Consider the following 19,818-nt stretch of genomic DNA (forward strand, 5'->3'; position numbering starts at 1 on the left):
CGATGCTTGCTAAATGTTATACAGGAAAAGGGGTTTGTGGAAGAGCCGTTTTTCAACGCTGGTGAAACTGGCTTATTTTACAAGAATGTTGGCAAAAGAACCTATGTAATGTGAATGGCCTCCAACGGCCCGGGCTTTAAATCATTCCAGGACTGTGCAACCCTACTTAAGTGCACCAGTGCCAAGGGTGACTCCAAGTGCAAACCCTTACCGGTGCACAGACCTTCAAGTTCACAAACACTTAACAAGAAAAACGTGAACCATACATATCTGGTGCATTGGAGGTGGAACCAAAAAGGGTGGAAGGCGTCTGATTGGTTCCACAGCTGAATCATACTAGAAGTTGAATACTATCCCCAGGGTAGAAACCTTGCCTTGAAGATTTCGTTAATTTTGGATGCCCCAGTCCATTGCTGAGAAAAACTAAAAAATGCCCACCCCAACGTGGAAGCTCTTTTCATTCCCCCCAATACTACCCCTCATCCAGCCCCTGGATCAGGGCATAGTGAAAGCCTTCAAGTCACAGTATACAAGTGAGCTTTATAGTAAGGCTTTAGAGGCTCTCAAAGCCAGCAAGGAAACTAGCATGATGGACTATTGGAAATCAGTCACTGCACGTGAGGTGATGGATTATGTTGGCAACATCAAGCAGGTGACAATCAGTTACTGTTGGAAAAATGTTTGGCCAGACTGCGTGGAAAATTTCGAATGCTTTGAAGGTGCTGCAGAAAGTGTAAACAACAGTGTCAAAAACATAACGCATACCACATGCAAATAGGTGGAGAAGGCTTTGGTGACCTGAGGAAGATGTGGAGGAACTTTTGGCAGCGAAATCAATAGAACCCACCAACGAAGATGTGGATGAGATGGCAAAGCAAGACATGATGATGAAAATGGTGATGAAAGTCAGCCGAAGAGTCCAGAAATTGTCCCGCTTACAGCAGTCAAAATAACAGAATGGAACCCCGCTTTGGAAAAAATTTTCAGTGACATGGAAGAATGTGACCCTATGCTTGATCGAAGCCTCATATTTAAGCGCTTAACTTCCTGTGCATTTGCCCCCTATGCTGAGACATTTCAGGCAAAAAGCTAAGCAGACAGGGCCAATGTAATTTCTGGAGTCATTTTGGGAGAAAAAATTGCCCACTCCATCAACAAGTGCTGAGAGCCAAACTTCTGAGGTTGAACTGACAGATGCCAACCTGCCACCCTCTTCCTCATCTGCAGAATGAGAGCCACCAATCTCTCCCTTGTTTTTGTGGAGTAAGCCAAGGTGGAGAGGCTTGACCACACTTGCACTGTGCCATTGTTCAGCCTGCAGCTCCATCAACCAGGAAGATGTTAGGTAACATTTTTACAAAATGTTAAACATTTAATCTTTATTTGCAGTAACGTGCACTATATAGTATGTGTCTACTGTATGAGTACTGTACATGTAGTTTGTGTTTTTGTGTGTGTATGACTGAAGGGGAAGTTAAAATAGTACAGTCTCAATGTTGTACATGACACAATAATGCTGTCATTGAAGTAATTGTTTCATTATTAATAGTATGTATCATTATTTGTAAGAAAGTTATATTAAATACAGTGTCTTTGAAGAGAAACATACATAAAACAAAGCTATGTACTGATCAGGTGACAAAAATGGTATGACCTGAGACCCACAAGAACCCAACCCTGTATTTCTGCTGATTGAGTGTGCATGGTAACATCACAGATGTAATTACAAGGAATGGCTGTATTCTAGAACTCAAACATCATCCACAAGGAATCCTTTCAAGTTAATCCATATGGAAGTACAACCAGATATAATGTTTGTCGTTTTGTGACAAACTGGGATGTAGCCTTTTGCCCCGCCCTTGGAGTCTCAGTCTGGGGAAAATGCTACCCTGGCTTCTTCAGTAGACTCTCCTCCCGCACCCCACTTCTCCCACTCTCCTCTTTAGAGCTTGCAAGCATCCCATACATTTGTTCAGACTCACAAAGTTTCTGACCACTTTAGTGGTAATGATGGAACTGTCTTCTATTTGTCAAATTGTTTAGTAAAGAGGTCTAAAATTGGTTAGCAGCTCTCATCGAGCTTAAAAACATACATTTTTGGATTTGAAAAGCATTTTCCATGAATTTAAATGTCACCAGCTGCACTATTATGCTTTTAAAGAAATACACATTATCCTCAATGGCCAGTGATTTAATGAATCACGCATATGTAATGACATTTCCACAGAGCTGCAAAGAACAGGGTTGAGAACTTCCCAGTTCAACATGTGGAAATTCAGGGAGAAGTTTGTCCCTTTGAAGGGGCACGAAAGCACCACACACATACCCCATACCTTGCCCTGTGCATCTCTTCCATCTGGCTGTTCCTGATTTAAATCCTTCTGATAAACCAGTGATCTAGTAAGTAAAATGTCTGAGTTCTGTGAGTCGCTTTCAAATTAATTGAGCCCAATTTATAGCCAATCAGTTACAAGCACAGAAGAACCTGGACTCACAACTGACTTCTGGAGTTGGTGGTTGAGGATGGGGGGTTGGGGATGGGTGGAGTGCTACTTCTGGGTAGAGTCAGAATTGAGTTGAATTGTTGAACACCCTTTCTGGTGTTCAATGTTTGTTAGTGTGGGGAACGCCCAATATACCACTTAAAAATTTAAAGATTTCAGCACATAATTCCACCAAGAATAAACAGGCTGAAACTGAGCAATCCCTTTGGACAAATATTGGCCACAATATAAACCCCAACCACCTACAAGTTTCCTGGTTCACTCTTACCATGTTGTTACCGAGTCCAAGGTCCCTCTGCTCACCACACGGCAGGACAGTGAATCCGAGAGACGAAGTGTCGAGGCAAGGAAAATGACTTCATTTGGAAACCTGACTAAGATGGCAGACTAGCGCCTCAGAGCAACCATCTTGTGGGGGTCTGAATGCAAAGTTCTTCTGTTGGGTCAGAGAGAAATAAGCAATGAGGAACTAAAGTCAAAAGGCAGAATAAAGGAGAGGCAGTGGGGAACTAAAGTGAAAGGGTCTTCAGTCTTGCGAACACCTCCGACAGAATGGCCAGCCTTTGGAAGGGGTGTGTTGATCTCTTCTATTCACAGGTGGGCAGGGTCAGGTTATCTCTCCATTAGCAGAACAAAAGCACTTGAGCTTATAGTCAGGCAGAGGGGCAGGGTCCTCTGAGGCGGCTATTATGTATGAGTATAGTAACAAAAGAAACAAAAGAAAGCTATAAAAAAATGTTGGAGAAGACTCTTGAGAGTCCCTTGGACTGAAAGGAGATCCAACCAGTCCATCCTAAAGGAAATCAGTCCTGAATATTCATTGGAAGGACTGATGCTGAAACTCCAATACTTTGGCCACCCGAAGAACTGACTCATTGGAAAAGACCCTGATGCTGGGAAAGATTGAATGCGGGAGGAGAAGGGGAGGACAGAGGATGAGATGGTTGGATGGCATCACCAACTCAATGGACGTGAGTTTGAATAAACCCCGGGAGTTGGCGCTGGACAGGGAAGGTGCTGAACTGTGCTGCAGTCCATGGGGTCGCAAAGAGGCGGACACGACTGAGCGACTAAACTAAATGACAAGAGCAACGGAAAGCAAGTCAAACAAGCAGTTTCCAACCTAGAGTCAGAATTGGATTCTTCTTTGCAACGTTGTCGGCAATAATTTATGGGGTCCTTCCCTTCCTGCCAAATTCAGCGTCTTTAGCCTCTCCCCACAGTCTCTTCCCACTGTCCAACAGTGAGTAGTCGTCTTTTTGACAACAGAAGAGATCTTCTGTTGGGATACATAAGATATTGGAGGTTTCTTGCAGAGCTCTGCATCCGTCTGGGGTGTTAGAAACATTTTATATCTTGACTGAAGTACTACCACTTCACCTAAGTGTATAAATACATAAAAATTCATTAAGCTACACATTTAAGACTTGTGTACTTTACTGTATGTTATACCTAAATTTAAAAAAAGAAACAGAATGGATGGCTAGTCTCCTGCTACACTGTATGTCCATCTGCAATGCCTGGAAGTCAGTAGTTACCCTGTGACCATGGGGTAAGCTACCCAAATGGGACAATCCAATTTGCTGAAAATGGCAGGGCAGAAAACGTTTTATGATGTCACAGAATCCTGAACCAACCTTGGAGACCCTCTTCATGTGGGCTATTGAAATGATACATTTTTATCACAAAGGGTTATCAGTTTTTAGCCATCACAGTGTGAAATTATACAAAAACTTTTGATGGTAACATATAGCACAGAAAGTGAAGTTAATAAGGCTCAAGTTCACATGTAAGTAGTGTTTAATCAGATCTCTGGACAGGAATTTTACCATAAACTAGTAAGCTGAACATAAAGGAAATACAGTTAAATAGATATGTTAAGTACTAAGCCTAAAAAAGAAACCAACACACTTAAGGTGGAAATCTTCATTACAAAAGCTTAAATTCATTGGCCACTGAAAAAGAAAAATCAGTTCAAGTTCACAGAGTTGAAAGTAATCTTTATTGATAAACATTTATACCAGAATTAGAAATTTCAGTAGAAAAATAAAATTTAAATAACTTTCTGTGGTACAAAGATTTGATCAGTTTGACTGCAGCATTTAGTGAAATAATCTAATACAAAAAGTTAAGCTGACTTTACCACAAGCAGGGAAACAATGCACAAAACAGAAACGCATGTACACAGAACCTTCTGCGTGTGGACAGCACCAGGACTTCAACTTCAGGAAATGATCTCCCAGGGAAGGTTGGTGTGCACTGCAGTTGTATTAAGAACTTCATTCAAACCAGAGCAGCTTTTGGAATCAAAAGCTAACATATACTTTAAAGACTTAGGAAACACAAGAGCTTAAAGATCACTATTTGCATGAACTTTATCTCCCTAGTTCAGACATTTCCTAGGTAATGTTCCGAATCAGTAAGCAGTACAGTGAGACACCTTTGTCTTGGAATATTCATTACTCATTTGTATTGGATTTAAGTTTACATGAAATGTTTTTCTCCTAAAACCTTTACTCAAAGAATCCAGAAATCAGCTTTTCATGGTTGGGGGTTTCTCCTTCCCACTAAAAGAAAAGTGGATGCATAGCTGGAGCAGGGGTGGTTTCACATGTCTCCAGGCAAGCCAGGAGTTGGCAAACGTCTCAGAAGCTTTATGTGAGAAAATAAAATGTTCAACACAAATGCCAGTACTTTTTCATCTGAGCAACCACTCCCAAGTAATTGTGCATTTGAGATGAGAAATTAAAAAGAAAAAGAAACCCTTAGGGACAATAAACATTCCTTATAATTCAAATAGTTTCTTCCTGAAAACATTTCAAGCCACAAAGCTCAGTTATATAAAGTCTATATTCATTTATTCACAGAATGTTCACATACTGGGATGGATGAAACATTCAATAATGTGAAGATCTATTTTATATTTGAAGTTCTTAAAAACAGCGGATAAACAGTGGATAATCAAACAAGAAACAGATGAAAACAAAGACAGCGTTCAAAATGCATTAGCTCTTGTGTTTTGGCTCTAGAAGTGAAGCAACCAAACATTTAAGTCATGGATCAATATGTTGAAAACTTAATATTTGGGGAGAGAAGCCCACTGACCACTAGCCCACACTCAATTTGTGAAACTCTATCCAAAGGAATGTTTTTGGTGAGAATGCTGAGACATCTTTCAGTAGAGATGAAGGAAAATTTCTTAAGCTGAAGGGCTACTTTTCAAAATCCAACTATTGAACTGAAATAATGGAGTCCTGAGCTAAAGACATAAAAATTTGTTTGAAAGAAAGATGTGAGCATTGGAGAGTAATCTTGTTGGGGAATTTGTAAGGATATTTGCCTATATACAACTCCTACAATTTTTCACCTCGTTAGAGTATATCTATGTAATTTTGATAAGTAGTTTAATGGCCTATTAGTTAAAAGAAAATGTCCACTTACTTTTGGGGACCCTTTTTAATTTTTCTCTGTGCCCATCTCTAGTAAATTGGTTCTCCTGGCTATTTTTAATCAGAAGCCAGAGTGCATATTGCTTAAATCAAACAGCACTGCACGTGACCTCATGGGCAGGTAGCTTCACACTCATAATGAAAATTTTCCCTTTAAAATGTCATATTTAATTACCAGAAACTATTTTGAAAACAGATAACAACAATTGTATTTCATACAAACCAGTTTATGTGGTTAAGGATAAAGTCAGATATTTAATTTTTGCAATCCTTTTTCTTTCGAAGGTCACAGTTTTTAGGCCTTTAGATGAAAAAGAAAGCTAGGCATTAGAAGAAAAATTAAAAGAGCTGAAATTGGGTTTTAAAAAAACTCTGACATTTAATTTTCTTTAAGGATATAAATTCTCTTGAAAGGAAATATAAAGGGCACAGTGGAAGGTATATCTGAAAATTAAACTTTAGGCACTTTCTGGGAGTCATATCCAGCACTATAAAATGGGCTGAAGACCCACCACTAGGTAACCACATTAAGACTAGGAAATCAATAACTCCTAATTCCAGTTAAAGCTGCACTTTTACAATTTTTTAAGAGCCACGAGCAAACCAAAGTCACTAAAAAAATGGTAACAGAATGTTTAAAGTATCTTTCTGTGTGTGTGTCTCAATGTCCAGTGAGTATCCTGATCAGCATGACTGAGAATTTTCCATTCAAACTATTTAATAGGGCGTGTTTCCAATTAAACTAAATAAAATCAATTATTGACTATAAAGTGATAGGAAAAGGTGGTAACAGGAGTTCTGTGGAAAAAATTCTCAATTACCTAGCTTATTTTGAGAAAATGTACAAAACAGGAAATTCACACATCTTAAAATGTATAAAATAGTCAGAGGTCGAAACAGTTATTCATAAAATGTCACATCATTCAGGAGTTAGCTTTTATTTATTTAAATAGTGGAACTGAAGCCACTACTTGAGTTATAGGTTTTGTGTGTGTTTTATTTCTCCAAATTTGTTCTCAACGTTATGCTCAACCAAAACCTACTTGGCACTTACTGTCATGAAGATGTGGCAAGGGTTTGCCAAATTTTAATCAAGATTAGATCAGGTAAGATTTCAGTCCAGTTTACTGTGCTCAGAAGTAAACCACTATGTTCTACGGTTTCTCTGAAACGTGCGAGGCTGCCTTTTCTCACAGGACACTGTAAATCTCAGTGTGAAGGGTGCCAACCCAGAAGCACTGCTGACGGCTTGGGTAAGGCGCACCTGCAAACCGCCTGATGTGAATATACAAAAAACAGGGAGAAAAGAAACTGACTTTTTTTTTTGGCTGAGAACAATGAGTCCAAAAAGATCTTTAATTCCTGGAACTTCAAACTGAAGAAAGGACTGAAGTGTTGTTCTTCATACCGTTTGAAGAACTGAGAAAACATCCCATAATGTATTCTTTTTGAGGATTCTATAAAACCGATTCACCATCATAGCACAAGGGCATGTGCTATAGAGTAGCTAAAATCCGTAAGAAGGAGACCACCACGACACAAAAAGTCTGTCCAGTCCCCAAGGTAAGGGCTTCAAATGGAATCATTTCCTTTCCTGCTGCTCGGTACACTCCAGCAATTGCTGCACCTGTTCAAAAATTCAAGTGTGTTAAAAAATGAGAGGGGGCTTAATATAAGCAGAAAAATATAGCACTTAAAACTCTAAGTAGAAAAAACATAAAAGAAATTTAAAAATAAAACTCTAAGAATGATCTAAATTTTTTACATTAAAATTTAAACATTACAGAAATGTTTTTGTTTTCCCTATTCTTTTTGCTAACTACTCGTGGTTTTAAGTATTCCTTATATGGTTTGCAAGTCACCAACAAATGCTTTTAGAAAAGGGACTCTTTCAAACTAAGTCTCCTAGACATATTGAATAAAATCACCTGGAAGTCGTAGCCAAAATCACAAAGACTGCAATATTCACATAACCCGATTACAAACTTAAAACATCTCTTATTCCCCCGGCATGTAACCTAACAAATTCTTGGCAATAAATGATAGAAAATCCTCTGCATGAGGCTGAGCAAGAAATATTTCAGGAGCAGTCACAGGGAAACCCCGCTCCCTCTTGTACTATCCTCAGAGTTCGCTTCAGGAAATAGATGGAGGACATGCCCTGAATGCCCAGATGGCCCACTGCTCTGGCCGGGGGTTCAATCCCTGGTTTGCGAACTGAGATACCACAAGCTGTGTGGTGCAGCAAAGAAAAGAAAAAAAAGGAAGAAAGGAAGAGAGCGGGGCCCTAAGCCCGTCAAGTTGCTATTCACTCACAGGGCTTGAGGGGAGGGATACTCTGGGACTCCTTTCTATTTCCCACGCCATTCTGTTGGTCACTGTAACTTCCTACAAACTGAATAAACAGAACAAACAGATATCTGTTTCTACTCAGGTACCCTGAGCTGCTCACAGGGACTCAGCATTATACTAGGAAAAGTCAAGAATTCATTCATTTGAAAAGAACAGATCCAAAGTTCCCAGATAATCTTCTCCTGAGCCACCCCAAAATGCTCCAAACAGTATTCTCCTTGGTCAGAGAATACGGCTGGGGACATAAGACAGAAAGCACAAGCACGGAACAGATTTTGAGTAATGCAGGACGATATATACTGTTTCGATCAAGTGTCAACACCTTGTACCAAAGTGATGTGATGGTATATTAACATATCTGAAGGAGAAGAGAGACCAGCCCTACAGGCAGTGCACGCACCCTGTGCTATTAATACTGCCATCTGAGAGGCAGTGCTCCATTGGGCCTCTTTGTAACTTATCTCCAAAAAAAGTGGGTTGGGTCAGAAGAAGCTTAAAGAACCTGAACTGGGCCCCAAAGTGGGATTTGGATGATGAAGGGAAGATAGTTAAAAGCAAACCAGAAGGAGCAGCAAAATGGGAAGGGAATAGACTGTACGCGCTAGAGTCAAAGAAGGATACAATTACTACGTGTTACATAGTCTATGTTTTATATACACACATAATTTCATTTAGTCATCACACAGCATTGCTATTTTACCAATGAGAAATCTAAAACAGGTCCTGGGGGCTAATAATCCAGTAAGAAAACTAGAGCAGAGGCTCTCTAAAGATAGCAGTAGGTGATATAGTTAAAAATATTGTTTAAGGCCAGTTATGGAAACTCCTTAATGCAGACAGGAGAAAATTAGCCTCCCCACTGCCTTATCACAAAGGTTTCAGCATCTACAGAACACAGAGAAACTAGGCCACCTTGTCCCAAAAAAACACCCCTAAAGTCAAAGAGACAGGGGAATTTCTGCTTGAAGTCCAAAGTTTAAAATCACAGTGAAAAAAAAAATTACATAAACCAAGAAAAAAGTCTGAAAGCATATAACGATATGCAAACTGTGGTTATCACGTAGGAATACAGTAATGGAGGATTTTTGTTTTTGCTTTCTTATAAATTTTAATTTATATAAAATATACATGCTATTTTTATTTTGTTATGAGCTTAAAAATATTCTCATCCCTGTGACATGAACAAAAGCCACACCCCCACCCAAAAGACACCACACAGATAAAAATAATGTATAATTATGAATGTTGCTCAAACTCTTACTCAGAAAGTCCTAAGAGAAAAAAAAAAAAAGGCACTTTTCTAAACAAAATTTCCTCCATCCTTAAAATACCTACACCTGGATGAAGGGAGGTAATTTGTCAACCAGACTGCAATGCCGCAAATCAGTGAAGTGACAGCTGAAGAGAAAGGAGAGCGGTAGCTTCTAAAAAGCCAAATATTATCTTGATAGTGGTCAAGATCACCAGACATATCTCACAAAGCTTAAAGTGGCTTCCCTAAAGCCACGAGACAGAATCTGACTCAGGAAGTCAAAGACGGTAGCCAAGTAAGAGGGGACTGGGCGAGAGGAGAACAGCATATAAACACAGGGCCTGCACACACAGCGCGCGCTTGCTTCTTTGCCCCACTCAGCACTTTCTAAAATGGCTCCTAAAGGTAACTGGCTATTCGCATGAAATGTTCCGACTGTATTTTAAACGTCTAACATACTTGTCAAGATTCCAGCAGTAATTGGTCCCACGATGCCCATCAACAGGATGCTTACAGACATGAACCTACCATATTTGTGATGTCTGAGGGTGAAGAGGGCCAGTAATCCGGCGGGGACGTGAAAGAAGAGAGAAGACACCAGTGCCCACAGGAACACACCATACCACATCTCTGCAAGGGAAAGCAAAGAAAGGTCGACGTCACCAGCTTCCCCAGGGCAGTCATTACAAAGGCGCGGTCATTATACTCGTTTATTTCGATTTTAAAATGATTCCGTTCCAGTGGCAGTTCATCAGTCAAATATCCAAACACTGATGATTTTGGAGGAATCACTAAACTGCGGCCACCCAGTTTTTGCATGGAAAGTCTTAGCGGAACACAGCCATGCCCGTTCATTTAAGTCTTGCCTATGTGCTTTCAAGCTCCAAGAGTAGGGCTGGAGCAGTAACAGAGACCACAGGGCCTGCAAAGCCTAAATATGTATAATCCGGCCCTTGAGAGAAAAGGTTGGCTGACTCCTGACAAGCTACCCCTAATCCCAAACACTGAAGAAAAAGTTCACCCAGATTTGCAAATTCACTTACGTGATTTCCCTTTCACAAGGACAAGTGTGAGCACCACTGACAGGGCGCCATGCGCAAATGCCTGACCTCTCTCCTCCGCAGCGGCGGCAGCTCCAGAGGCTGCAGGGGCTGGCGCGCAAAGCTCTGCCCCTCCAGCCCGGGCCCTGCTGCACGCTGGCATCTCCCACTGGGGCCTCCTTGGACACCACCCACTGCCACCATCCCCAACCCAGGAAACAGCGCCAGGCAGCTCCCTGCTAAGCAGCAATCCATCTTTAACCCCCGAGTCCTCAGCAGCTCCTCCCCAAGTCACCTAAGAGACTCTGGCTGCCATTACAGCCCTGGTGTGCACAAAGCTCTGTGAGGACTCGGGAATGGCAGTGCCCAGGGGTGGACAAACGGGACACAAACCTGCCTCCGGGAGCTCAGGGACTCTGCCGCCCAGCTGACGGCCTTGCCGTCACGGGCCTTCCGCTGGAGCCCCTCAGGTTTTAGAGACAGCACTGCTCGCCACAGCGACTCAAGGGCCTGCTAGAGCGCGGCTCCTCACTGGCTGCAGTGAACCACGTGGGCAGTGAACTGGGGCGAAGCTTTCATCTTCCAGAGACAGAGGAAGTTGGTAACTTCAATAAAAGTGTGTCTGGACACTCGGGTATGCTACCCATCTGCCATGGGATGACCCCATGTGTGGAAGCCCTAATCCGACAGGACCACGGACTTACAAGAGGAAGAGAGATCTCTGTGCCTCTCCTACTCTTTCTCTCCCCATCGAGTGAGGACGTATCAAGATGGCCCAAGAGGGCCCTCAGCCTGACCGTATTGGCACCCTCATCTTGCACTTCCAATCTCCACCTCTGTTGGTTAAGCCACTTGGTCCATGGTGCTTTGTTCCAGCAGCCCTGGCAGACACCAACGCTCCCCTGTTCCCACTTCCCTGGAGCAAGGAGGCTTGCTGGGCTAGCAACTCGACTTTTCTAAAAGCTGAAAGGCATGTGTGCAAACAGGATCTGGTGCAGCAAGTCGACTCCTCCATGAGTCTCTGAGGGGGAGGAGCAGTGTGCACCCTCCTACATACAGCCCTAAGTCACATCCATTCGCCCCCCCACTGCCTCCATATTTTATATAGCGTCACTTAAGTCACTCTAAGTAGGAAAGAAAGGCTTTATCATATTAGATGAACAGTACAATTTATAAAACACTTTCAGAGGATAAAAGTAATACAGAACACTAATAGCTAAGGCAAACCTCAATCAATAAAACACTTTTAAAAAGCTAAGTGATATACCGTTAATACTGCGCCTTAATCTGCCATCTATTTAACAGCTATTTATTGATCATATAGTACTCTTCATTTCCCTGGCTCTATACACTATCAAACATCCTTGTCTATCTGTTTTACAGTATTTCCTTGTTCACTGTTTCACATAAAGTACATTATCTTCAACTTTGTTTACTGTGGCAGCTAAAGTCACATCATTTCCCCACGGTGAAGAACAAGTCAGGTTATTAACCTGAAATAAATGTTATAAGGGGAAACCAGACTAAGCACTGGTGGCAGAAGAGGCCCCAAAGATGCCCACATCCTCAACCCCAGAGCCTATGAAAATGTGACCTGACATAACAAAAGGGAGTGTGCGGGTGTGATGAGATTGGACATCTTGCAATGGGGGAGGGGAGTATTTTGGATTTTATAGGTGGGCCTACTGTAATCAAGGGTCTCTGGAAGAGAGTCAGAGTCAAAGAGATCTGAAGATGTTGTGCTGCTGGCTTTAAAGATGGAGGAAGGTGCCAGAAGCCAAAGGATGCGGTGACCTCTAGCAGCTGGAAGACACGAAAACAAATTCTCCTTAGAGCCTTCAGAAGGAAGATGGCTCTGCTGACTCATCTGGACTTCTGACCTCCAAGACTAATAAATCTGTGTTGTTTTAAGTCACTAAATTTGTGGTGAGTTGTTTCAGTAGCCACAGCAAGCTAATACCAGTACTAAGAGTTCATTAATTCAGCAAATACTTAGCCCATTCCATATGTCAGGCACATCAATGAACAAGAATAGAAATTTTAAAAAGACAAAGATCCCTGCCAAGAGAGTGTCTGTATCTTTAAGCATATTGTTCAGTTTGAGTTAAACAGAAACGTCACACAGCAGACCTCTTGGGGGGAAAGTCTGTGCTCCCTGGCTTTCTAGCTGCCACAGTCGAGCCCCCTCACTTCCGAGCAAGGGCTCAAGACCAAACTGGCCCCAATCAGCAGAAACAGGAGCACAGAACAAGTGGGCAGAGTTAGGCCTGGCACCCAGCCGTCCTTTCAGCTTGCCCCGCTCTGCGTTACGTTCCAGGTCAAACAACTGTGCCTCTGTAGCTGGGGTTCCAAGTTGACCACCCCAGTCCTGCAACTCTGCGCTGGCCTGCCTAGATGCTAAGTGCCCATCGGCCTGCTTCTGTCCACACTGCCCACTGTGAGACCCTTCTCTTACCCACCCCCACCTACCTGCCAGGGGATCCATCTGTTTCCTCGTGAAATACTAATACAAATATATCTGGTCTCTACTCCCGACGCCAAAAACCCTTTAAGATAACGGTGCTAGGAAAATCTTTTTTTCTAAGACTTAATCTATGACCCTGGTTCCTGAGGAAGAGCTCCTAAATTCCTTGGGATTTCCAGGAGTGCATTTTGTTCTCATAAGGCAACTCTTGGTGGGCTCCTTGATGGGCGCTGGTCACCAGAAAGGCCAGGCTATGATTGTAAGCCTGGAAGCTTCAGCCCCACTCTCCATTCTCAGGAGAGAGGAGGGGGCTAGAAGCAAGTTAATAACCAGTCATGCCTAAGTGATGAAGCCTCCACAGATATTTCAAAAGTACGGAGGGCAGAGAGTTTCTGCGCTGAAGACACCTATGTGCTGGGAGGGTGACCCACCCCAGCTCCACAGAACAGAAGCTCCTGTGCTCAGAGACCTTTCCAGACTTCACCCTGCCTATCTCTTTATGTGGTGTTCATTTTCATCCTTTAACATCTTCGGGAACATATCAGTCACCTAGTAAGTAAACTGTTTTCCTGAATTCTGTAAGCTGCTCTAGCATTTTCACTTGAACAAGAAGGACGACATGGAAACCTTAGCTGGTCAGAAGCAGCTGAGGTGAAAACCTAGACTGCGACTGGCATCTGAAGTGGGGGGTTGGGGCAGTCTTGTGCATCTGGGCCTTTAACCTGTGGGACTGGAAGCCAGCTCCAAGCAGACAGTGTCAGAACGGAACTGAGCTGCAGGACACTGCTCGGTGTGCAGAAAAACGACATCGGGCGCCAGAAGTGCTGTGAGCGCAGGGGCAGTGTGAGAGTAAAGGGAAACTGAGTTTTTTCGAGGTACCCTTCCTCTCCTAACAAGGAGGACTGGCCCACCAGCACTATCAACGGTAGCCTGCCACCTCTCTCCCGAGGCCACTGCCTAACTGCCCACTTATCCCTGGTTCCTGAATGGGCCCTGCTGGCCTGCCTTAACCTTAATGGTCTCTTGGCCCTAGCCTCGGCTAGCTCTTATCTGCCCTGATCTGGCCTTTCATCTATTCTCCACACAAAACCAGAAAGTCAGTGATAATGGGGACAAGGTTTCTTGTTAGAGTGATGACCACATTCTCAAGTTGTTTTTTGTGATGTTTGCAAACTCGGCAAAAAATCATTAAATTGTATACATGAAAAAAAAAGTGAATCAGGTCATCCTTCCTCCGCTCAAAACCCCTCGAACACGACTTTGGGGGATCTGACCTCACCCCCTGCCCCCCGTGCCCACACCGCCCCTCCCACTGCACCGGCCTCCTTCACGTTGCTGCAGCGAGCTCCTGTCCCAGGGCCTCTGCACCTGCTGCCTCTGGCCCAGAATGCCCGTCTCCAGACAGCTGCGTGGCTGTTCCTCATTCCCTTTCAGATTTCACCTCCGACGGCATCATCTTAGAGGGCTTCCTCGTGACCTTACGTAAGACAAGCATTCCGCTCCACACACAAGACCTGGCACTACCATCCCCCTGCCCAGTCTTGCGCTCCCACTGTCTGCTCCGTTTCATATTTTGCTCATTTTGCTGTACCGCAAGGCATGTGTGGTCTCAGCCCTGACCAGGGACTGAGCCCGAGCCCCCTGCGCTGGAAGTGCTGGGCTGCCAGGGAAGCCCCTCCGTACTTCTAAGTTTTGTTTTCTCTTTCCCCTTTAGAATGAAAGTTCTTTTGTTTTGTTCACTAACACACCTGTACTTGGTGCCTAGAAAACAAGAGACACACAATAGACACTGAGTAAATTTACAGACCGAATAAGTAAATGACTGATCCAAGTGTAACGTATCCTTGATCCCAGCAATGGCACAACTAACACATCAGTGGGTTTCAGTTTATCAGAAGGTACACTCTGGGGAATCCCTTGGGCTCCAGCAGCTAGGACTCTGCTCTCACTACTGAGGGTCCAGGTTCGATCCCCAAGTCCGAGAACTAAATTCCCACAAGCCATGTGGCATAGCCAAAAACAAAAGAGAGGGGGGGAAGATATACTTTGATATTGAAAGTATTAATATAATGAGATTCGTCCCTTTAGAAAGTGAATTTTATTCCTGATACAAGGTGGGAGAATAATTTGCCTTTCTCAGCATTCAGATTTGTTAAAAATGACCACCAAAGAAATCTGAACTACTTGGAATAAGAAGGGTTAGGCAGAAACCTAAAGGTCTAAATTGCAAATGCAGGTTTAAAAAAATCAATTCAAAGCTTCCTGACAGTGATAAACCACAGAGTATTTCAGAGCAATGACTTTGCCATATTGAGTTGGCATAAAATACAAGTAACCTTTCCTGTGGGGCCAAAATAGAAACAATTCCAGAATCAGGACAATGAATGAGATTCACTGTCAGCAGGTTTTGGTGCCTCATGTACCTATTGAATCCATCATTCCAGCTAAAGAAGAGACACAACAGGGAGGTTACATATTCACCCCGTGTGTTCACTCATCACATTCCAATCAGCTTGTGTCCATGGGCTGTATCTCATGCATGTTTATAACTCCAGCCCAGAGTCTGCACTTGATCAGTAAATACATCTTGAGTGAATGATCCATGGTGATCACTACCCCCAGGTTATATATCCACTGCAGTACCCATAAACTCAAGTACAGACTGCAGTTTAATATTTCAGAACAGTTCCTGAAAGGAAAATAATATGCTTAGCTACAGATTCTCTACTATAATATAGTAAAACTATCCTCCCAAATCCACTTACCTCAATCTTTTTTTTAAAAGAAGAGGCAACTAAAAGCCAGACTGAACAAAATGTTCAGTTTCATAATATCACCTCACATATGACTTATTGATTACGGTAACCTTAAGGTGGAGAGATCTGATAAACACCATCTTCACCAAATGATTAAACTTAGTGTTATCAATAAAGGGACAAATGACATTAAATGTCTCCTAATGTGGTGCTCTGGGAAGTGTGCATCACCTATGTAGGTAGCATCCTGTTCAAAAATGTTTAATCTGAATCTAATCATGAAGAAATAATCAGATAACTTAGACTGTGGGACAGTCTATGGAACAGTTAGCCTGGTTTTCAAAAATGTCAGTCTCAAGAAACTGAAAGAAAGATGGAGGAACTATTCTGGATTCAACAAGACTAAAAAGACAACAATATCCTACATGTAACCCTCGATTGGATCCTGGAATTTTTTAAGAAAGGTATAAATGGCATTATTCAAACGACTGAGTATCTTTCAATAAGGCCTATATATTAGATAATATTCTACGGATGTTAAATGTGTTAACACATTCCAGTGCAATATGTTTTTCTAGGCTGTGGCAGAAAATGTCCTCATTTTAAATGATACATGCTATAAAGCATTAGCTGTCAAGTGCCACTATTTGGGCAACCTCCTTTCTCTTTTCTGCAGAAAGTAAACATATTATGCACATGCATATATATATTTAGACAGAAAGCAAAAGAATCGAAATATTAATAATGAACCTAAGTAAAAAGTATATAGGTATCTGTTACACTATCATTTCAATACTTCAGTAGGTTTAAAATTTTTCCAAATAAAGAGTTGCGAGAAAAGTTATAGACCAATCTGGTCCAGCAGAGCCTTCAGACTGCATGAACATTCCATTTTTGGACATGGTCTCCAGAATGCCATATATTTCTGTTGTCATTGTCAAATGCGATCTTAGTTTCTTTTGATACCTTTTGCCATATTATCATTATAGGCATGATTTCAAGCTAACACCTGCATCTGTCTCAACGTGTTTTTTATCTTATTAACTACTTCACAGACCTGTCGGGGAAAATACTAGAAAGGTAATACACAGCAAGTCCCTGGTGTCCACTGAATGGCGCCTGGCGGTCGCTGCCCAGCGGATGAGAAATCACAGGTGCCTTGTTTACCAGTTTTAACTGTAGGCAGTAATCCAAACTTACTTCCTTTGCAGGTCTCAGGCCGGTTCTTGCATTGTTTACTGAGTTAAAGTATCTGTCAGCTTTGCTGGAGGGCCCAACCTCACCCTTCAAACTCCCCTGATCTCAAGTCTTCTTGCGTTTAAAAGGGCCAACACACAACACTACTCTCCCCTCCAAGGCTTTATTTTCAGCCTTCCCAAGTATTTTTTCCTCCTCTCAGTTTTCCGAGCCCGATAGCTTTCTATCTCGAATTCTAAGTTTGAAAATCTCTGCTCTCAAGCCCAGCCGAGATAAGTGGCTTAAGAATCAGAAAGGCGCCGTGTCGACGTTCTCGAACACAGGAGTGGGAGTCGCGGCAACAGGTCTCCAGAAAGGGATTCCTAGAAAGAGAGGCTGGCGGAGGGGGTGGATCTGGACGTGGGTGGCAGCGATCGGCAGACAGCCTCCTGGTGCAGAGGCTGGGCTACCTAACCTACGCACGGCGGGTGCCTGAGTTCTGACCGATGGCCCTCAGACCGGCCGGGACGACGCACCGTCCGAGGCGCGAAAGCCCAGAGGCCGGGGCGGACGAAAGGGGCTGGGGTTACCCAGTGCCCCCGCCCGCCAAAAGGAGGCGAGGACCGCCTCCCGTGCCCCAGACGAGGAGGGGCGGCCGCCACCAGGGCGCTGCCGAGTTCCCGCCTGAAGCCGGGGCGTTTGGGAACTCCAGAGAGCAGGACGAGGTCGGGCGGGGGCCGAGTTCCCCTCACCGACGGGGCCCCCCGGGGGATCGGGGTGGCCCGCCCGAGGGGCCCGCGGCGAAGCGGCGGGGGGAGGCTGCAGGGCTGCCGCCCCCAGCTCCCGGCCGACGGAGAGCCGACCCCTCCCCACCAGGAAACCAGCCCCGCAGCGGGCCCGCGGGCCGGCCGGTACCTGGGAAGGAGCAGAGCGAGGTGGAGTTGGGGCACAGCGTCCCGTTGCCCACCCGCGGCACCAGCTTCAGGCTGAGGATCTGCTGCAGGAGCTCGGCCGCCGCCCCGCTGCCGCCGCTCCCCTCGCGTTCCATCCCGCCGCCATTCACCGCAGAGGGCTGAGGGAGAGCGCCCAAGCGGCCGCTGAGGGAGAGCGCCCGAGATGTTGCCGCAGCGCGCGCTCGCGTACCGCCCGCTCCGCTCCCCACACCTCCGCAGCCACCGCGTCACCTTCGGCCGGGGCCCTCTTCCTCCTACCCCAACGGCCCTGCCAAGTGACGGCTCCTTCCTCCAATCACAGGGCACCGGCGACGGTAGGGGCGGGGCGAGGGTCGTTCCCGCCCCTGACGTTGCGTACGGCTCTGGGAGACCTGACCCCGTACGGGCTACGCCCCCTACTGGAGAAGTCGCTCCTGCTCCAAAGGGGCGCGCTCGGCTCTGTCCTCTGCAACGCCACCTAGAAGAAAGGAGTGGAATTGTGAAAGCGGAGAGTGAAAAAGTTGGCTTAAAGCTCAACATTCAGAAAACGAAGATCATGGCATCTGGTCCCATCACTTCATGGGAAATAGACGGGGAAACAGTTGAAACAGTGTCAGACTTTATTTTGGGGGGCTCCAAAATCACTGCAGATGGTGACTTGCAGCCATGAAATTAAAAGACGCTTACTCCTTGGAAGAAAAGTTATGACCAACCTAGATAGCATATTCAAAAGCAGAGACATTACTTTGCCGACTAAGGTCCGTCTAGTCAAGGCTATGGTTTTTCCAGTAGTCATGTATGGATGTGAGAGTTGGACTGTGAAGAAAGCTGAGCGCCGAAGAATTGATGCTTTTGAACTGTGGTGTTGGAGAAGACTCTTGAGAGTCCCTTGGACTGCAAGGAGATCCAACCAGTCCATTCTGAAGGATATCAGCCCTGGGATTTCTTTGGAGAGATGATGCTGAAGCTGAAACTCCAGTACTTTGGCCACCTCATGCGAAGAGTTGACTCATTGGAAAAGACTCTGATGCTGGGAGGGATTGGGGGCAGGAGGAGAAAGGGACGACAGAGGATGAGATGGCTGGATGGCATCACTGACTCAATGGACGTGAGTCTGAGTGAACTCTGGGAGTTGGTGATGGACAGGGAGGCCTGGGGTGCTGCGATTCATGGGGTCGCAGAGTCGGACACGTCTGAAGTCAACTGAACTGAGAGAGGGAGGGGCGGAGAAGGCAATGGCAACTCACTCCAGTACTCTTGCCTGGAAAATCCCATGGATGGAGGAGCCTGGTGGGCTGCAGTCCCTGGGGTCGCAAAGAGTCAGACACGACTGAGCGACTTCACTTTCACTTTTCACTTTCATGCATTGGAGAAGGAAATGGCAACCCACTCCAGTATTCTTGCCTGGAGAATCCCAGGGGCAGAGGAGCCTGGTGGGCTGCCGTCTATAGGGTCGCACAGAGTCGGACACGACTGAAGCGACTTAGCAGCAGCAGCAGCAGCAGAGAGGGAGAGGGGCTTTCCAGGAGGCGCTAGTGATCAAGATTCTGCCTGCAATGAGGGAGACACAGGTTCAATGCCTGGGTCGGGAAGATCCCCTGGCGGAGGGCATGGCAGCCCACTCCAGTATTCTTGCCGGGAGAATCCACTGGACAGAGGAGCCTGGCGGGGTGGCGGGCTATACAGTCCATGGGGTCACAAAGCGACTGAAGCGACCAAGCGCACCAGGCACAGAGGAAGGGAGGGAGATAGATGGATGATAGATTATGGTTAAATAGACAGGTAGACACACATAGAGGTAGATAGGTGGGTAGAAAGATAAATACCTACATACGTATGCATCTGGCAATGAGAATCAGAGGTTCAGCAACCAGGTGAAAGAAGCTGGAAGAT

The 19,818-nt window shown here is 44.7% G+C and overlaps 1 protein-coding gene across 2 annotated transcripts; it reads right to left on the reverse strand.

The window, feature by feature from the left end:
* Window positions 1-4,483: 4,483 nt before the first annotated feature.
* Window positions 4,484-18,259, reverse strand: TMEM170A (transmembrane protein 170A). 2 transcript variants are annotated; one of them, XM_069552384.1, is made up of 3 exons: window positions 17,909-18,259; window positions 10,086-10,187; window positions 4,484-7,580 (listed from the first exon to the last, which is right to left on the reverse strand). In XM_069552384.1, the coding sequence occupies exons 1-3, from the start codon at window positions 18,039-18,041 to the stop codon at window positions 7,450-7,452; spliced, it is 366 nt and encodes a 121-aa protein (XP_069408485.1). In that variant the 5' UTR covers window positions 18,042-18,259; the 3' UTR covers window positions 4,484-7,449. The 2 variants fall into 2 exon arrangements, with proteins under 2 accessions (XP_069408485.1, XP_069408484.1); XM_069552383.1 differs by having other exon boundaries at window positions 10,017-10,187.
* Window positions 18,260-19,818: the final 1,559 nt, after the last annotated feature.

This window comes from Ovis canadensis, chromosome 14 (genome assembly GCF_042477335.2).
Source record: "Ovis canadensis isolate MfBH-ARS-UI-01 breed Bighorn chromosome 14, ARS-UI_OviCan_v2, whole genome shotgun sequence".
Classification (NCBI taxonomy): Eukaryota; Metazoa; Chordata; class Mammalia; order Artiodactyla; family Bovidae; genus Ovis; species Ovis canadensis.